This window comes from Nilaparvata lugens, chromosome 9, assembly GCF_014356525.2.
Source record: "Nilaparvata lugens isolate BPH chromosome 9, ASM1435652v1, whole genome shotgun sequence".
NCBI lineage: Eukaryota > Metazoa > Arthropoda > Insecta > Hemiptera > Delphacidae > Nilaparvata > Nilaparvata lugens.
The window spans coordinates 41,791,390-41,811,201 of NC_052512.1; the positions used below are offsets into that span (position 1 = coordinate 41,791,390).

The following is a 19,812-nucleotide window of genomic DNA, read 5'->3' on the forward strand; positions in this document are numbered from 1 at the left end:
TAGTAATATAATATTCCCAGGATTGAAGTAGCAGTGCCCAATCAATTTTTCCGCGATAAATGCATTTAAATCTTGGTGCCAACCTAACAAAGTCAACTCAACTTAATGCCAACCTGACAAAATTATTAATTTAGTTGCCAGTTAACAACTGTTTCGAAGAGGTACTCTATATAGATTATAGTTCTATAGTAACATATGATATGGAAATTTCAATTATAATTAAGAGATCGGGAGAAGAAGAATATACATGCTAAAAGACGAACTTTAAACCCTTAAAAAAAACCCTTAGAGTTAAAATATTGCCAAAAGATTTCTTAGTGCGTCTCTAAAGGGTCAACTGAACATACCTACCAAATTTGAACGTTTTTGGTCCGGTAGATTTTTAGTTATGCGAGTGAGTGAGTGAGTGAGTGAGTGAGTGAGTCAGTCAGTGAGTGAGTGCCATTTCGCTTTTATATATATAGATTCACAAATACATGGGAAACAAAATTCAGTTTCATACATCACAAATTTACTAACAAAATTACAAAAGCTTTCATTGAAACTAAATAATAATCTAATATATAATATTGGCGTTGCCAGCAAAACAAAATTTGTACGCTATAGGTCCACGTTATAATGACAGTATTTGATCAACTTTGGTTTTGCTATCCTTGTCTATCATTCGACAAAGCCGGTGGTACTATCCTTTTCTAGGTCCACAACGATGCCAAGTATGTTTTTGACAGTGTAGAAATATAATTAATTAAAGCAGAGGATCGGCATCGTTATTCTCCTATCTTTATCCACTGTCATTATAACGTGGACCTCACTATAGAGTCGAGTCTCTTCTCGACCTGAGTCGCGTAAGTGTGAGTTGAGCCTAACTCTACTAATTAGAACCAGGCTGTAAAGAAGTCATTCTATACTATTCATATTGTCGTGATACAGTATCATATTGTGTTGATACACTTGTGCAGATGTTGCAGTGAGCCTGGCTTGTGGTAGAGCCATGGTGGTGAGTGCAGCGGTCACCCTCTACGCTCTTTGTCACAAATGTCTAGAGCACAAGTCCGATGGAAGTGACGTCGAGCCTGACAGTGAGATGTCCGATCGAGACCGACCAGGTAAGGCCCGCCCGTCCTTCAATATAACCTATTACCATAGGTAAGGAAAGTATTGCTTTCCAAAAAAAATTAAGGTACCCCAATTTGTAAATTTCTATACGTTTCAAGGTCCCCTGAGTGCAAAAAAGTGGTTTTTGGGTATTGGTATGTGTGTGTGTGTGTGTGTGTGTGTGTGTGTGTGTGTGTGTGTGTGTGTGTGTCTGTGTACACGATATCTCATCTCCCAATTAACCGAATGACTTGAAATTTGGAACTTAAGGTCCTTACACTATAAGTATCCGACACGAACAATTTCGATCCAATGCAATTCAAGATGGCGGCTAAAATGGCGAAAATATTGTCAAAAACAGGATTTTTCTAGATTTTCTCAAAAATGGCTCCAACGATTTTGATCAAATTTATACCTGAAATAGTCATTGATAAGCTCTATCAACTGCCACAAGTCTCATATCTGTAAAAATTTCAGGAGCACTGTACCATCTATGCAAAGTTTGATTTTAGATTCTCAATTATCAGGCTTCAGATACAATTCAAACAAAAAATTTCGAGTGGAAAAGATTGAGCATGAAAATCTCTACAATTAATGTTCAGTTACCTTTTCACCTAAAATTCAAAATAAGCTCGAAATTCGAGAAAATGTGATTATTCAATTGCAAACTGTTGGCAACTGTTGATTCTATTAAATCATTCACTATGTAGAGATATCAGAACTCTTGTGTCTCCAGCGGTATTGTCCTGGCTCATATCTTTGATTAGTAGACTTGAGATGCGCGTGAACACTAGTGTCAGGTGATCAATTTTCATAACGGCAAGGAAAGTTGTGTGAGTGCGCCACACCAGATTTTCTTGTAGTAGCTATAAATGAGAAATTTAAGTTTAGAAGATAGTAGCTATACGTTTAGTAGAATATATAAGTTTAGAGAATATATAAGATATATAAGTTTAGTAGATAGTAGACTTGAGATGCGCGTGAACACTAGCGTCAGGTGATCAATTTTCATAACGGCAAGGAAAGTTGTGTGAGTGCGCCACACCAGATTTTTTTGTAGTAGCTATAAATGAGAAATTTAAGTTTAGAAGATAAATGCATAGAGAAACAATAGCATAAGTAGATATGCCATGGTATAGGGCGTTTATGTCGCAACTTTTACTGTTATCTGAAGCCGATAGTCCACGTAGTTATTTCCTATGCAACTGTGTGACACTGGTAGTCTCTCAAATTGTGCCGTTCATACACTCCTCAACAAAACACTAAAAATCGTCAATAATCAACCGTAATCGGCTTGAGATAACAGTAAACGTTGCGACATGAACGCCCTACATCATGGGATATCTACTTATGCTATTGTTTCTCTATGGTACTACGGTGTGCATCATCTCTCCAATTATTCCTGTATCTGGTCGAATATTGGTGAAATGTTTCTCCTTTATTAATTGTTTTTATAATTGTTTCTCTATGATAAATGTAATTCAAGATAGTGTTTCAAAGTTCGACTGTATTTGGTGATTAAGTAAATAGACAATTTTGAATATTTGCAGATCCACTTTCAGTGTGGCTGGATGCACCAACTTGCAGTAACGTGACAGACCAATTGGAGGCTTTGGACAATTATTACAAGATCTACTCATCAATGCAGTCACCGCTGCCCGACCCAATCGCATTCGCCGAGCCCGATCCACTCGGAGCTGGCAGTGTGCCGCAAGTTACCACTGACAATCACACCAACGGTATGTGCTGCCAAATACCCAATCACTCTCCGCAAAATCACGCAAAATGCGTTTTTTATCAATTTATAAAATTCAAATTCAAGATACATTTTTTATTTCCTTGACGATAATAATTATAGATACAGGGTCTGTATAATAAGTAACCGGACTGACGTCAGGAAATTTTTTATTGACAAAATATGTACAATTTCTCATCAAATATCTTCGAAGTAGTCCCTTTTGGAGTCGATAACACGCTGATACCGGATTCTCAAATCCCTGAATGCTCCATGGAAGTCGGCAACCTCTATGCTGTCTAGAGCCCTCGTCGTAGCACGTTGAACGAGTCCCGAACCGCGTCCCCTTAAGTTGTCAAAATATGTACAATTTTTTTTAGAAATCTTCAAAGTAGTCCCCATTGGAGTCGATAACACGCTGATACCGGATTCTCCGATCCCTGAACGCTCCCTGGAGGTTGGCAACCTCTATGCTGTCTAGAGCCCTCGTCGTAGCACGTTGAACGTTTTCCAGAGTCCCGAACCGCGTCCCCTTAAGTTGTCTCTTGATCTTGGGGAACAAAAAGAAGTCCGGTGGTGCCATAGGAGGATGTGGCAACGTTACCGTCGACTGTTTGGCCAACTGCTCGGTGACGAGCAGGCAGGTGTGTGACGGAGCATTGTCGTGATGGAGGATCCACGAATCGGCAATCCCCGGACGGACTCGATGAACCCGGGCGGTTAGTCGACGGAGCACCTCTTCACAAAGAGTTTGTGCAACCCGGCCAAACTGTGAACGACCAGTACTACAGAGAGGTGCTCCGTCGACTAACCGCCCGGGTTCATCAAATCCGTCCGGGGATTGCCAATTCGTGGATCCTCAATCACGAAAATGCTCCGTTGCACACCTGCCTGCTCGCCTCCGAGCAGTTGGCCAAATAGTCGTGGGTAACGTTGCCACATCCTCCTTCCAGCCTCAATGAGTCGCCTCAATGAAGATACACAATGTCTTCTCAGAAGCAACGTGTTGCATCCGAAAAGATACACAAGGAGCTTTAATGTATCTGTTCATACGCAACGGATGCTCAATTGTATCTTCTACAACAATCTCTATTTGCATTGTATGTTAATTGTAAGCGATTTTAGGTCATTTCAAACTATAATATAATGTTACATAACCCTCTAATGGTTGGTCACCAACCACTATAGCTGCCATATCTCAGTTAATATTGGTCCAATCTTTAAAAATCTGGTACCAATCGATAGGCAATTAAATTTACTAAAAAAGTTATTTTTGTAAAGTTTTTGTAAAACAAACGGTTTCTGAGCTATCTAAGAAACAACATTTTAAATAGCCGCCATTTTGTTTTATGAATTTGAAAAATTATCATAATTTTTTTGTAGCTTTGTCTAGTTCTTATAAATGATTGTGCAAAGTTTCAATTTCGTATGTTCAACCATTATTTAGAAAAAAATAATTAGTGAAAAAAGCAAAATGGCCGCTGTGTGAGTAACTGAAAACTTCGGGACAATTTAAATATGATATTTAGATATGTTTTTCACACAGGAAAAATGCTAGAATATTGGTAGGGAGTTTCTAAACACACTCTGTATAGTGAGACTAAAGAAAAATAGTTCGCTTGCATACAGATTGTCGTACAATTTTTCAAATCTGATACATTTTCAAGTTTGAAAGTACTGAAAAATCATAACCTCTTTTAGACTAATTTGCAATCAAAATTCGGGAATTGAATATTAAGGGCTATGACTCAACTCACACTACCTCCACTCAAATCGTACGACTCCAGTCGAGGATACTCCAGTCTCTCGACCTGACGATTTTCTTGCTCATTGTCACTACTTCAGTTCCATGCTACTCCATTTTCTAACCTTACTTAATTAGTAATATAAGATTAAATTTGTCAATACTCAGCATGTAACAAATTTTATAATAATCATTATGAATATGATATGGTCTTCTCAGAAGCAACATGTTGCATCCGAGAAGATACACAATGTCTTCTCAGAAGCAACGTGTTGCATCCGAAAAGATACACAATGAGCTTTAATGTATCTGTTCATACGCAACGGATGCTCAATTGTAACTTCTCAAAAGCAACATGTTGCATCCGAAAAGATACACAAGGAGCTTTAATGTAGTCCATAAGCAACAGATGCTCTTTTGTATCTTCTCAAAAACAAGGGCCCATATGAATAAAACCAGAGCAAATACTCATGAACAAGAGCATGGAGCATACGGTTTTGCTCATGAGCAAAAGGTAGAAGCAAAAGCATTTGCTCATTTTTATATGAATAAGCTTTACCTTATACTCTTACCTTATGCTCCTGAACTCTGGAGCAAATGCTCACGTATTTGAAAAAATTTCATCAGCTGATTCGCTTTTGTAGCCTTACTTTGTTCACAGCCTACTCATCAACTCTGAGTAGAGTAGGCTATGCTTTGTTTTTATAGCTCACGGAAGCGCTAAATATGCAAGTAGGGGGCACCGCTTGTGTTTGTGTCGTCTGCTCTGTTTTCTATTTATGAATAGTTTTCTATTTTAGGTTAGTTGAGTTTAGAATTTTGAAATAATAGCGTGAAAAAATGTCATCTCTATAATAATCTTCAGCATATTCTTATAATATCAATAGCCTTCTTATAATCTTCTACACTCTCATATTCTTAAATGCCCATTTCCTATTTTGTGATGGCTATTTTGTGATCTTTATAAATGAATAATAAATATCTAAAATGAATAATACATAAATATCTTTATTGTCACAGAATGTTAACATAATACAGATCACGTATATATCGTAAATATATCAGATCTTTTGTATTTATTCTTATGTAGGAATAATGGTGATTATATCATGGTTGAATCTAAAAAGAGTTTTATAGTTCTCAAAGCAAAAGCATTTGCTCATTTTTTTATGAATGAAAAATACGGTTGTGATCGTATCTGGTACAGTTTCCTCTTCCTCATACGTATTAGTTGAGCCATTTTACTATAAGCAAAAGGTGATAAGCTGCTCTAGACTAGACTCACCTTTTTTGAAGCATTTGCTTCAAAAGTTGAGCAAATGCTCTAGTCTATTCATACAATTTTGAGTACAAGCTTTTACTTTTGAACAAATTCTCAAAAAATGTTTCTGATGAGCATGAGCAAAAGGTTTTGCTCACGTTTATTCAAAGAAAATGAAGCAAATGCTCCATATTTTAGAAGTATAAGCAAATGCTCAACTTTATTAATATGGCCCATTATCTCATCTAATTCTTATTACTGTCTTATCTGAAATGATAAAACATCATAAAAACACAAATTTGAAATTGTCAATCACTTTTTAAAAAGTGGTTGACAATTTCAAATTTGTGTTTTCATTATGGAAAAGTACCACAACATCACTCACAACACAACTGTAAGGATAAAACATCACCTCATTGAAAATGCACGGTACTGCGCAACTCAAGTCGAGGCTTGACCAACATGTCGAGTCGACGCTCGACTCAGTCTCACAGTTGTGAGGTCGCGGAGACTAGAATCGACTGGTCTGAGTGTCACCATTTGAAAACACGTCATGCTGCGTCGAGAAGAGACTATAGTGAGGTCCACGTTATAATGACAGTATTTGATCAACTTTGGTTTTGCTATCCTTGTCTATCATTCGACAAAGCCGGTGTTACTATCCTTTTCTAGGTTCACAACGATGCCAATTATGTTTTTGACAGTATGGTAATATAATTAATTAATGCAGAGAATCGGCATCGCTATTCTTCTATCTTCATCCACTGCCATTATAACGTGGTCCTCACTATAGAGTTGCAGTCTCTTTTCTTGAGTCGCGTAAGTGTGAGTTGAGCAATTGCCATTAATATTGCATTTCCAATCATTTTATGATTATGTGTTTTGAATAAATAAATACATTTGTTACAGGTGCTTCAATGAGTTTCAGACAACTGAATGCAAATCCCCTGATTCAGTTGATCAAGATGGAAACTCGTATACAGGAACGAATAGCCTTGCTACAGCGTATCTCCCACAAGGTACAAGTGACTGTCGCCCGATCTGCTGTCATGAATGTTGTTTCACTGCTTTCCTTCAGGTTTGTCAAGTTTCATGAATTTAAATTTATTTGCAAAAGAAACTTAGTTCAAAATAAGTTGAGACTTGAGTAGAATATCCATGTTGCCAAATTGTGCGAAATTTTAATCTTCTCATGCAAGCTTATTAACTAAAGTGAGGTTCACGTTATAATAGCAGTGCAGTACAAAAAGAATTTATTTATCTGTTATTCTTTGACCTACTTTAACACGCGAGTAGTCGCGCGCGCAGCAAATTGCCGCACAATATTGTAACTTTTGTATGTAGCTTTGGGAATTTTCGTTTTCCAAGGTTGGCAGCTCATGTAATCCTCGCTATGACTGTCCTCTAGACAATCTTGAACAGTTTGAGTCCTTGAACAGTTTGAGGATGACAGAATGAACGTTTACTAATTTCAATATATAGCTATTATCTTCCTATTTTATATTCCATCTTCTGATTTAAACTTTTTATTCTATCTAGATGTCGAAAAATTAGTGAAATAAAGAAGGTATATTCATTCCATTCATGAGTAGATTATTTTATCCCATAAAAATGATAAATTCTAACAATAAATTTGCAGTATGTATTTTTGGAATCTCCTCCATGTATAATGTTATTATATACTAGTAAATAGTATATAAATAAATATATGTTTATTTCCAAAAAAAAAACAAACTACAACATCAATTACACAAAATATTAGATAAATTACATACAATAGTTAGTTACAAAAATTCTTCTAATGTGTCCTCTACTTGTTTAGTTTTTTTCTGTGTGGAAATTGACCTTCTCCACTATGGCGTACCATGTTCTAGAGTAGGTTTTGTTAGTTTTTTTGTGCGTATTATTAATTAGTTAGTGTTTGGTAAGTTATTAGTTGGTTAGTTGTTATTTAAAATAATGTTTTCTATGTTCTGTCTTCCTTCGCTCATCAACCAATTGTGTACTATCGTTTTGAACTTTCTAGGATGATAAATCTGTTTAAAGTTTGCAGGAAGTAGATCATATAATTAACACTCGCGTGTTAATAAATAAGGTAACCTTGAAATCTTGATAAGATTTGCTAAGTTTTCTGTCTCTTGTAAAGTTTTTGTTAAGTGAACGGTTTTCGTGAAATTTGCAATCAAAAATTTAAAATGGCCAACATTTTGAAAATTTTTTATTCTACTTTTTAAAGTTGAGTCTTTATAGAATAAATATTCATGCCATATCAATACAACATTTCGTTCTTGAGATAAAAATTCCTAAGTGAAAAAAACAAAATGGCAGCTATAAGGATAACCGCTGAGTTTTGGACACTTCAAATACGACATTTGTAGTCTCCTATCATCCAGGAACAATACCCTAAAATGTTCTACACTACTTCTGAAACACTCTGTATAATAAACATATAAAATAAATTATTAACCTCTATCATCAAGAAAATGTTTAACAATTTACCCCCAGTTTTTCGTACGTCGGTTAATGTTTGATCACGATTAAATGCTGTACTTTAATCGAGATTAGTGCTAACCAATGCATTTTGGTTTCACAAAACAGAATTTTCAAGCAATAACGCCGATTAAACTAACCGGCATAAACAATTTTCAATTCTGATTAACTTAGTTGGCACCATTTCAACCGCGATTAGTTGAAAAGATGAAAATTTGGTTGCACAAAGGTAAAAATCGAAAAATAACGCTGGTTAAACTAATCGACGTAAAAGATTTTTAACAAGCCATTCACGGGGAATTAAATCTAACTAACGCCGGTTAGGTACCTACTGATAGCTGTGTTCCAATAAGTTTTTGGTAAAAAAAACTAAAAAAATCGAAGTAAGGGCTAAATATATGAATGAATTATTTCATTCATTAATAAAATAGAGAAGTGCATTTAGCTGATATCAGCATTCAAAATTAGATTCTGATTTTTGAGGTTAGTTTTCGATCTGTTCTGTTGTCGTCTGTTAGCAGCATAGCACTTGACACTGGCGACAGACAGAGCATTTTCATGGCGCATGCCTCTGTATTGAATGGTCAAATTCACCGCTTCAATAACATAACCTCATTTTTACCTTAAAACATACCTATCATTATCAGTTCTCTATTATGTAAATATTCTCTCTTATTAGAATTGAAATCAAACTCATTTTTTCTTTGTCTAATAATATTGGACCATGATCGTTTGGTAATATTTTCTCATTTTCAAATTTACCGCTTCAATAAAATAACCTTAATTATTTTGTGTCAGTTAAATTACAGTGTTGCCGGATTGTGAAACCGTTGAAATCTTGGTTAGTTAACCGGTAAACTTAACCGGGATTAAAAACTGAACGATCTTGGTGGAACAGAAATGAATCCGTAAAATTAACGCTGATTTGTTAATTGACGTTAATGTCCATATTTAACAGACAGACATGCAACTGGCCCTTAGTCAAAAACAGTTATTAGTATAACTAATAATATTAGAAAAGACAATATTCGGGTTAGATTCAGTAGTGCAGTAGTTCAGTAGGTTCAGTAGTAGTAGAAGGGGTATTATATTTTGAAAAAGTGGAAGAAAAGGTTTGAAAGAGACATTTAGTTAGCAGAGCTCGTATTTTGAAAACTGGGTAACTGGACTAGAAAATTAGCCTCTATAGTGAGGTCCACATTATAATGGCAGTGTACGATTGACAATACTGTTGCTGTCCTTTTCTATCATGCAACAAAACAGATATCACTATCTCTCTCGCGCTTTGCAATGTTGTCTATTTGCCAGAATATTTTATATTTACTTTTGACAGTGACTATACAAAACTGAACAAACCATATTCTCAGCCGCCATTTTCTTTCTTCATTCTATCAAAATACTGAGTACACAAGTTGTATAATTGATTTAAAATGCATTTTTGAAACAATGAAAAAATTTTTAAACATTACTGAACGAGAAACACAAATTAAAATACCTGAAATGACATTTTAAAAGTTGATTACTAACCATCCTAGACTTCATCCATGCTTCAGTTAGCCTACCCATATAGGTTAGACCTACTCGTACCGGTATAAATAATATTGAAAAGTTATTTCAGAATTAATCCATTGAAATTACTTATTTTTAAATAGTATTTCTAATTTTCTATTATTTTTAAAGGAAATTGGAATAGAATACCTACCAAATAACTCAATTTCTGTTGTTTTCAAATTCAGATTGTATCACCGTTTTTTAAATTAGCCGCCATTTCAGGTTTGCAAGTTTTGCTGTCATGAAAGCAAATTTTTGAATCAAATTATGGGAATATATTTTCGTGATCAATTTGAGATTAATTGAGTAACAGCTGTGTACAGTCAGTGGCAAAATGGAGAGACTTGGCAACGTTTTTTCCTATCTTTCTTCACTGCCATTATAACGTGGACCTCACTATAGTGTTTCTTTGTTATTAATATTTTTGCATGTATTGTGTTATAGTGGGTCAATGTGCAGTATATCAAGCGCGCTGGCAGGGGTGGGGCTGAGTGATGCGCAGAAGCTAGTGCGCCTCATGTGTCTAATTGCCAATGGCCACACCGTCATGACGTCATCGCCCTCCTCCATGATGACGTCATCACTGGACCCGCTCTCCAGCTGCCTTTCCCCCTCCACCACTAACAGCCTCAGCTGTTTGGCCAGCTGTTTGACAGCTGTCGCCAGCTGTGACGACAACGCCTCTCAGCTGGTCGTACTCATGTGTGCAAATGTAAGTAGGCTACAATTGAAATTGATTTATTTTCTTATTCTTTTACAAAAGTATACATAGTTTACAACATTAAGGGCCGGTTTCCGAGCTCGGGATTTTACTAAGTTCTAGACTTTAAACAGCTGGAGTAAAAAAATTGGCTTACCGAAACGGGGCGTAGTCGTAGTCATTGTCACAGTCACGTTTGAATTAAATTTTAAAAAAACTATAAAATTAAACACAAAATAAGATAAAGAGAGAATAGTGTAAAGTTTCAGATATTTTGAATTATTTTGGAATGTTTAATTCATCAAGGAAAAACGTTTCCGATAATTATAGAAATGAGAAAATAAAAACTGCAACTACTGTTATAAAAACTGCGACTACGCCCCATTCTGGAAAGCTAATTTTCTGACTCCATCTGTTTAAAGTCGTATGTGTAATATTACGGAGCTCCTGAAATTTTCTCAGAAATGAGACTCATGTTAGTTGATAGGGCTTATAAATAGCTATCCATGATATAAATTTGAAGAAAATCGTTAGAGCCGTTTTCGAGAAAACCGTGAAAAACATGGTTTTTTAGTAATTATCCGCCATTTTGAATTCAATTTTATTGAATTTCTTATTGTCGGATCATCATAGTATAAGGACCTTAAGTTTAAAATTTCAAGTCAATCGGTTGATTAGGAATGGAGTTATTGTGTTCACAGACATACACACACACACACACACACACACACACACACACACACACACACACACACACACACACACACACACACACAAATAGAAATGCAAAACCGTCAACTTAAATATTAGACCTCACTTTGCTCGGTCATTCATTTTTCGGTCATTTTCCTACCGATTTTTTATGGCCGTTTGCACAGTCAAAGCTTAAACTAAATTTAATCAACTGGTGGCTTAAACTAAAAATGAAACAAATCATAACAAAATAGACTTGATACAGATTTAATCCAGTTTGAAATGAAATTTAGTTTGAACTGTCACTGTGCAAATGACCCTTAGGGTCGGTTAGTTCTAGACTTTAAACAGCTGGAGTCAGAAAATTAGCTTTCCAAAACGGGGCGTAGTCGCAGTTTTTATTTTCTCATTTCTATAATTGGAAACGTTTTTCCTTGACGAAATTGAACATTTCTAAAAAATTCAAAATAGCTGAAACTTTACTCTATTGTCTCTTTATTTTATTTGTGTTTAATTTTCTAGTTTTTTTAAAATTCAATTCACACGTGACTGTGACAATGACTATGACTACGCCCCATTTCGGAAAGCCAAAATGAATAATTTGGTAAAATCAATTTTTATTTTTGCATGTTAAGGAGCTAATGAAAGTGGCTATCGCTTCAAACACACCGCCGTCGACCTTCGCAGTCACCCAGTCGCTAGTGTCGCTGCTCACTAGAAACGGCGGAACTTCGCTGACGTCATCAGCAGGTGAGGAGGAGAAGGAGGAGGCGGTTGGGGCTTCCCCCGCTCTACCGCCATCACCGCAGAGTCCACTGGAGGCGAAAATCAGTCCACTGCTGTTGGCGAATGCTCTGGCTGCGTGTGTCCTGTCCAATCGACTCGAAAGCAAGCATCGACAATGGGCCACCCAACAACTGGTTAGTGCTAGTAATAATTGCATCCGAAAAGATACACAAGAAGCTTCAATGTATCTTTCCATAAGCAACAGATGCTCTTCTGTATCTTCTCAAAAGCAACGTGTTGCATCCGAAAAGATACACAAGTAGCTTCAATGTATCTTTCCATAAGCAACAGATGCTCTACTGTAACTTCTCAAAAGCAACATGTTGCATCCGAAAAGATACACAAGTAGCTTCAATGTATCTTTCCATAAGCAACAGATGCTCTTTTGTATCTTCTCAAAAGCAACGTGTTGCATCCGAAAAGATACACAAGTATACAGATGGAAATTCCCGGGCGGACAAATAATTTATTTTTAGTAGTAGCATTCATCGAATTTCCATCTAGCTGGTTACCCTGTTGTCAATATTTGTAGTAGCAGAAGTCTTCGGGGTGATTTACAGCATTTATTTTGGATTTTCGTGCAATAATAATAATAATACACAAGTATGTTTGATGTATCTTTCCATAAGCAACAGATGCTCTTTTGTATCTTCTTAAAAGCAATGTGCTGCATCCGAAAAGATAAACAAGGATCTTTAATGTATCTTTCCATAAGCTACAGATGCTCTTTTGTATCTTCTCAAAAGCAACGTGTTGCATCCGAAGATATACACAAGTAGCTTTAATGTATCTTTCCATAAGCAACAGATGCTCTTCTGTATCTTCTCAAAAGCTTCAATGTATCTTTCCATAAGCAACAGATGCTCTTTTGTATCTTCTTAAAATTAACGTGTTGCATCCGGAAAGGTACACGAGAAGCTTCAATGTATCTTTTCATAAGCAACAGATGCTCTTCTGTATCTTCTCAAAAGCAACGTGGTGTTGCATCCGTAAAGATACAGAAGAAGATTCAATGTTTCCTTCTATAAGCAACAGATGCTCTTTTGTATCGTCTTTGGTTGCGTTCTAGACAAAAAGTGAGAACATTTTTTATTATTAGTTAGATTATCTACAATTTTATTTGATCTAATTACCGTTTTTGTCATAAAAAACGAACTTCATGGAATGTTTCCGTTTGCAGCTGAAATGTCTGTCTTCGAAGTCGCCGCTTCCCGCTCTACATGCGATGGATTCTTTGAATATGGCTGACCTGACTTCGGTAATGGACAGTTCGACATTAGCTCTGTTCCAAGGTCACGAGGATAGAGTGGCTTGTTTGGCGTGGCAGTCCGAGCAAGGTGTACTGGCCTCCAGGTTGGTTCATTCAATAAAATATTTATTTATTTTTTCAAATTTAATAACCCCGTACCCCTTGCAGCTGTTGCTGGCTTTGTTGATAATAAGAAAACCTTCTTATCTATTTATATAAAAGCGAAATGGCACTCACTGACTGACTGACTGACTGACTGACTCACTCACTCACTCACTCACTCACTCACTCGCAGAACTAAAAATCTACCGGACCGGACCGGTTCTCTATTGTGATGAGAGAGAGATCTCATCGGGAACATGACGAACACACATGAATGTGCGATCAGAGCTTTTAGCGTTGAGAGTAGGTTACGTTGATCATCTCATATTGATATTGTGAAGTGATGTATACTTTCACTCGTACAATGATCGACACAGCCTAATGCTTGCTGCGATATGGTATGTATATATAAAAGCGAAATGGCACTCACAGACTGACTGACTGACTGACTGACTGACTCACTCGCAGAACTAAAAATCTACCGGACCAAAAACGTTCAAATTTGGTAGGTATGATCAGTTGGCCCTTTAGAGGCGCACTAAGAAATCTTTTGGCAATATTTCAACTAAGGGTGGTTTTTAAGGGTTTAAAGTTCGTCTTTTAGCATGTATATTCTTCTTATTCTCTAAATTGTAATTGGAAAAAGGCCATACAATATGTTAATATAGAACTATAATCTAGAGAGAGTACCTCTTCGAAACAGTTTTAACTGGTAACTAAATAAATAATTTTGTCAGGTTGGCATTAAGTTGAGTTGACTTTGTTAGGTTGGCACCAAGTTGAAGATTGAAATGCATTTATCGCGGAAAAATTGATTAGGCACTGCTACTTCAATCCTGGGAATATTATATTACTAGCCGTCAGGCTCGCTTCGCTTGCCATATCCGTTTAGCCAGACGTTTAGTCGGGACCCCCGACTGGATTTTCCTATATGATAAAAATGCAGGCGAGCGAAGCGAGCCTGCTAATCTCATTCTTGGACGATCCAGTCGGGGGTCCAGGGGGCGGAGCTCCCTTGCTAGACGGATATGGCGAGCGAAGCGAGCCTGACGGCTAGTGAATAAATAAATCTAATGTAATGTATATTTTTGCACAGTGGCTGCGACAGTACGGTTAGAATCTGGTCGCTGAGCAAATGGAGTCTAGAGCAGACCCTTGTGTTTCGTCTTTCGGAAAATGTCTATGGCAGTCAACTGAACGGTCAGCTCATCGATCATCTGGGATGGTCGCCCTCTAAGAAGTTCATTGCTGCTTCTATGAATAACACCATTAACATCTGGTATTTGCCTGGTAAGATTCTATTTCAGTTGAAAATCACTAGTAGTTCTGTGAACGGTAGACCTCACGCAGTATTCTCATCCACAAGTACCTGATTGAAACTATAGACCTTATGGAAATACAGCAATAGACTGGCTTCTCCACACATCTGTGTAATCACTTGTCAGCTGATTTGTGATGAATAATTATATAGTCTGATTTTTACTCCAATATTGGCGTATGAAGGAGGCTCCTTTTTCCTTTTATATTAGTAGTTCTGTGAACGGTAGACCTCACGCAGTATTCTCATCCACAAGTACCTGATTGAAACTATAGACCTTATGGAAATACGGTAATAGACTTGCTTCTCCACATATCTGTGTAATCACTTGTCAGCTGATTTATGATGGATAATTCTATAGTCTGATTTTTACTCTAATATTGGTATATGAAGGAGGCTCCTTTTTCCTTTTATATTATCCTTGAAATTATAAATTTCCGAAAACCTTGTATATAAGTCGATTCGCAATTAAAAAGGAACATATTTGTGAAATTTCATGAAAATCTATTACCGCGTTTCGCCGTAAATGCGCAACATATAAACATTTAAACATTAAGAGAAATGCCAAACTGTCGACTCGAATCTTAGACCTCACTTCGCTCGGTCAATTATCCGCTTTATATCATTAAACATTGTAAATTGGCAATGTAAGAAGTTGTTGATTTCTGAATATTTCGGGGATATGTCTGATAATGGTTTGAGGTAATATGCTTTAACCCTTTTTGATCTTGATTTGAGTTGACTTGTACCATTTATATCAATACCTATTTCTCTTCTTCCAAGTTATAAGTTGACTTATATAATTTCTACCAATACCAATTTCTACTAGTTATAAGTCTGATTTTCACTTTCCTTGCCCTATTACCATAGGTACCTAAGGAAAGTAGGTATTGCTTTCCGAAAAAAATTAAGGTACCCCAATTTCTAAATTTCTATACGTTTCAAGGTCCCCTGAGTCCGAAAAAGTGGTTTTTGGGTATTGGTCTGTATGTGTGGGTGAAATTTGGAACGTAAGGTCCTTACACTATAAGGATCCGACACGAACAATTTCTATCAAATGCAATTCAAGATGGCGGCTAAAATGGCGAAAATGTTGTCAAAAACAGGGTTTTTCGCGATTTTCTCGAAAACGGCTCAAACGATTTTGATCAAATTCATACCTAGAAAAGTCATTGATAAGCTCTATCAACTGCAACAAGTCCTATATCTGTAAAAATTTCAGGAGCTAAGTTCAGGAGAAGTTATAATTTCAGGAGAAGTTATAAGTTGACTTGTATATTTTTTACCAATACCCATTAGATTTAATTCAAACTTTTTAAGGTAATAAGTTGACTTGTATCATTTATATCAAACATGAATGATCTTTTCTGAGATGTATCCATTTTACCATGATAATTGACCGAGCGAAGTGAGGTCTAAGATTCAAGTCGACGGTTTGGCATTTCCCTTAATGTTTAAATGTTTATATGTTGCGCATTTACGGCGAAACGCGGTAATAGATTTTCATGAAATTTGACAGGTATGTTCCTTTTTTAATTGCGCGTCGACGTATATACAAGGTTTTTGGAAATTTTGAATTTCAAGGATAATATAAAAGGAAAAAGGAGCCTCCTTCATACACCAATATTAGAGTAAAAATCAGACTATAGAATTATTCATCATAAATCAGCTGTCTAGTGGACTATAATACTACTCGTTCAAAAACATGGAACATCTTCAAATTGTATCTTTCCATCAACGTTAGTAGACAGTTGACTATAATACTACCCATTCAAAAACATTGAACAACTTCAAAATGTATCTTTCCATCAACGTTAGTAGACAGTTGCAGCCAGACCTGATAACAGCGCTCACACTCACATTCCGGGACGACACGTCACGGTACGATAGGACAGAAAGCTCTATGTTTATTTAGGATTTTTTGCTAGATATTTTAAATTGATAAATTATTTATTATTTATTTACTAAGTGTTTAATTTATGAAATAAGAGAGTGGGTATGTAGGAAAATTTACTTCGGACTTGAGATTTCAGAAGATTAATTGACTTTTTGTTCTAGTGCTTACATTGTTATATTGTACATACATTTATATTCTAGTGTTTATATTGCATATTGTTTCTTCTGGTACTAATTAAATTGTCTTAGACATCCATCCTAATTACCTTTAACATTTTTGAACTCTCTTCCAGAGCTCAAGCATTAGCTTTTCTGGGAGAGCCCATTATTTCAATATCAAAATAAAAGAAAACATTCGTTGAATATGTTTTTAAATTAGTTTAGATTATAATTAGTTATAACATTATAAGAATGTTTTTGTTTCACTTGTTTGTAAAAAAAAGAATGGCAATAAATTAATTTTATTTTTGAGAAAACATAACAGGTCAATGTAACTTACTGAGCGTGAGGTCTACTGTTCACAAAACTACTAGTAACTCTACTAATACCATATAGTCTTGAATCCTTTATACCAAAAAAATTCTAAATAAGAACATGTAGAAAAGACACAAAATCGGCATTTTGTGACTTGACTTCTTTTCACTTATCAGTTAGCCTATATTTTGTTTCTCTCCAATCAGTAGAGAGTAGAGAGTTAGTGGGTAGGATATTTTTAATATTGCTTCCGAAGAATGGACATTGATATGCCAATTTTATGTACATGCATAACAATATGATTATTATCTATAGTTATAATATTACAAATTGCTTTTTCATATCATATAAAGTTCAATAATTATTTTCTTAGTCTATATTATGTAAATTCATCTATAATTTTGCTGTATTTTGGTAGAGAGTTAGTGGGGAGGATATTTTTAATATTCTTTCCGAAGAATGGACATTGATATGTCCAAAGCTCCGCCAATTTTATGTACATGCATTACAATATGATTATTATCTATAGTTATAATATTACAAATTGCTTTTTCATATCATATACAGTTCAATAATTATTTTCTTAGTCTATATTGTAAATTCATCTATAATTTTGCTGTATTTTGTAGAGAGTTAGTGGGGAGGATAGTTTTAATATTCTTTCCGAAGAATGGACATTGATGTGTCCAAAGCTCCGCCAATTTATGTAGATGCATAACAATATGATTATTATCTATAGTTATATATTACAAATTGCTTTTTCATATCATATACAGTTCAATAATTATTTTCTTAGTCTATATTGTAAATTCATCTATAATTTTGCTGTATTTTGGTAGAGAGGATATTTTTAATATTCTTTCCGAAGAATGGACATTGATATGTCCAAAGCTCCGCCAATTTATGTAGATGCATAACAATATGATTATTATCTATAGTTATAATATTACAAATTGCTTTTTCATATCATATACAGTTCAATAATTATTTTCTTAGTCTATATTATGTAAATTCATCTATAATTTTGCTGTATTGTAAGCCATTGTATATAAGTGTATAAGCCAGTATATATTGTAATCTACATAAATAAAGTACTCAATCAATCAATCAGTTTTGGCTAAATTCTATTCGATTTTATTCTATTCTATTCCTGATGTTGCAGAGATCAGCCTGGTTGGTGTGGGCAGTGAATACCTGCTGGAGTCGCAGGCAGGGGCTCAGATCACGTGCCTGTGTTGGCCAGTGACGCGTCACAGTGTCGAGGCGGAAGCCGAACATCTGCTTGTCGGACAGATCGACGGAACGGTCACTTTGGTCATCGTGCAAGCGGGTCTCATTGTCAAGGAGCAGTTGCTTCATTGCTCGCAGAAATTCAGTGAGTACAGTCCGGGTCCCGTAGCTTTGCCTAGCGCAGGCGCTGGCTTACATTGAGCATACATGAGAGAGGCAGAGAATTTGACTTCGGATTATTGTTAGGGGGTTTTTAGTGTATATGAAACTCGATGTCGTCACGTCCCAGGGTGGTCGACAGCTTGGGGGGAGGGGGGTAAGTTGTAAAAAACGCGCGTTTATAAAATCGCCTGTCCTGCAGTTACTATTCATAGTACAGCTTTTAATTTTTTCTCAATTTTATGTACACATAACTGGCTTTCAATGTGGTCCTATACTTTTTTGCGATAAACCGCATAGTTTTTCCATAAAAAAATAAAATATCTCGAAAAATGTATTTTTTTTATTATGGACTTTTTGTTATTTCTCGAATATTCAAGTAATTAGCCAACTTAGAGGAAAAGGCTCCCAATAAACGTTGTAGGCCGTTTCTTGCTGAATCAAATGATGTATATAGTTTGGGGGTTACGATCATAGATGCGGCGGTGGGAGGGGGATAAGTAGCACTGTTACGCTGCGGCGCGGTCCTCCCCCATGATTAATGTGCGTAATGGCCTGTCTATCGCATCGCTCCTACTAGTCTATGCATTCAAATTATATATTTCAGGAACGCTATCTTATGTATTTTCGGTCGCTGAACACGATTTTTCAACTCTCAAGCCTTAATAATTGATAATTCTCATCATAATATACTAATTATGGTCAAAATTACAAACTTCATCTCATTATCATTATTTATGATTACATTGTAATGATAAACCATCCTGTTAGGAATCCTATATGTGTTTCTCAATCGATAAAAAACTGATATTCCATCAAGATAGAATAATTATTCGATTTAGTTCAATGATCACTTTGGAATTGCGAAAGTCAAGTAATGGAGTAAGTTAAACAAATAATATAGGTACCCCATATAGAGCACCGTGTAACAGGAGTAAAATATTTTCTTAATATAAATTTACAGTTGAAACACAAATAATGCCAATTACTCCCATGTGATATGACTAAATATTTGATTACAAAGGAAATACAACTCTAAAGCTGAGTTTACACCAAAGCTATTAAGGAGATGTTAATATAACTTAATCTTTATAGATTCTATTAGATTGAACATAACTTATCATACATATGATAGACATATGTGTTTGCCAAGTTCCGTTCAATCTAATAGAATCTATAAATATTAAGTTATTAACATTTTGTTAATAACTTTGGTGTAAACGCAGCTTTATCAACTGATTTCTGTAACTTATATCTACTCATCTGGCTGAGTTCGACTGATTGTCTTGGGGTGGTACTTGAATGAAAGTGGAATGAGAGATCTCTTTG

At 35.7% G+C, this 19,812-nt stretch overlaps 1 protein-coding gene across 1 annotated transcript in view; it reads left to right on the forward strand.

Annotated features, from left to right (window-relative positions):
* Positions 1–19,812, forward strand: part of LOC111056308 (probable E3 ubiquitin-protein ligase HERC1) — a 151,523-nt gene that overhangs the window by 2,100 nt on the left and 129,611 nt on the right. Inside the window, exons 3-10 of the mRNA XM_039435338.1 lie at positions 960–1,106; positions 2,646–2,834; positions 6,745–6,913; positions 10,321–10,588; positions 11,905–12,189; positions 13,236–13,408; positions 14,503–14,696; positions 18,257–18,469. Coding sequence (XP_039291272.1) covers positions 960–1,106; positions 2,646–2,834; positions 6,745–6,913; positions 10,321–10,588; positions 11,905–12,189; positions 13,236–13,408; positions 14,503–14,696; positions 18,257–18,469 — 1,638 coding nt within the window. The remainder of the gene's footprint in view (positions 1–959; positions 1,107–2,645; positions 2,835–6,744; positions 6,914–10,320; positions 10,589–11,904; positions 12,190–13,235; positions 13,409–14,502; positions 14,697–18,256; positions 18,470–19,812) is intronic.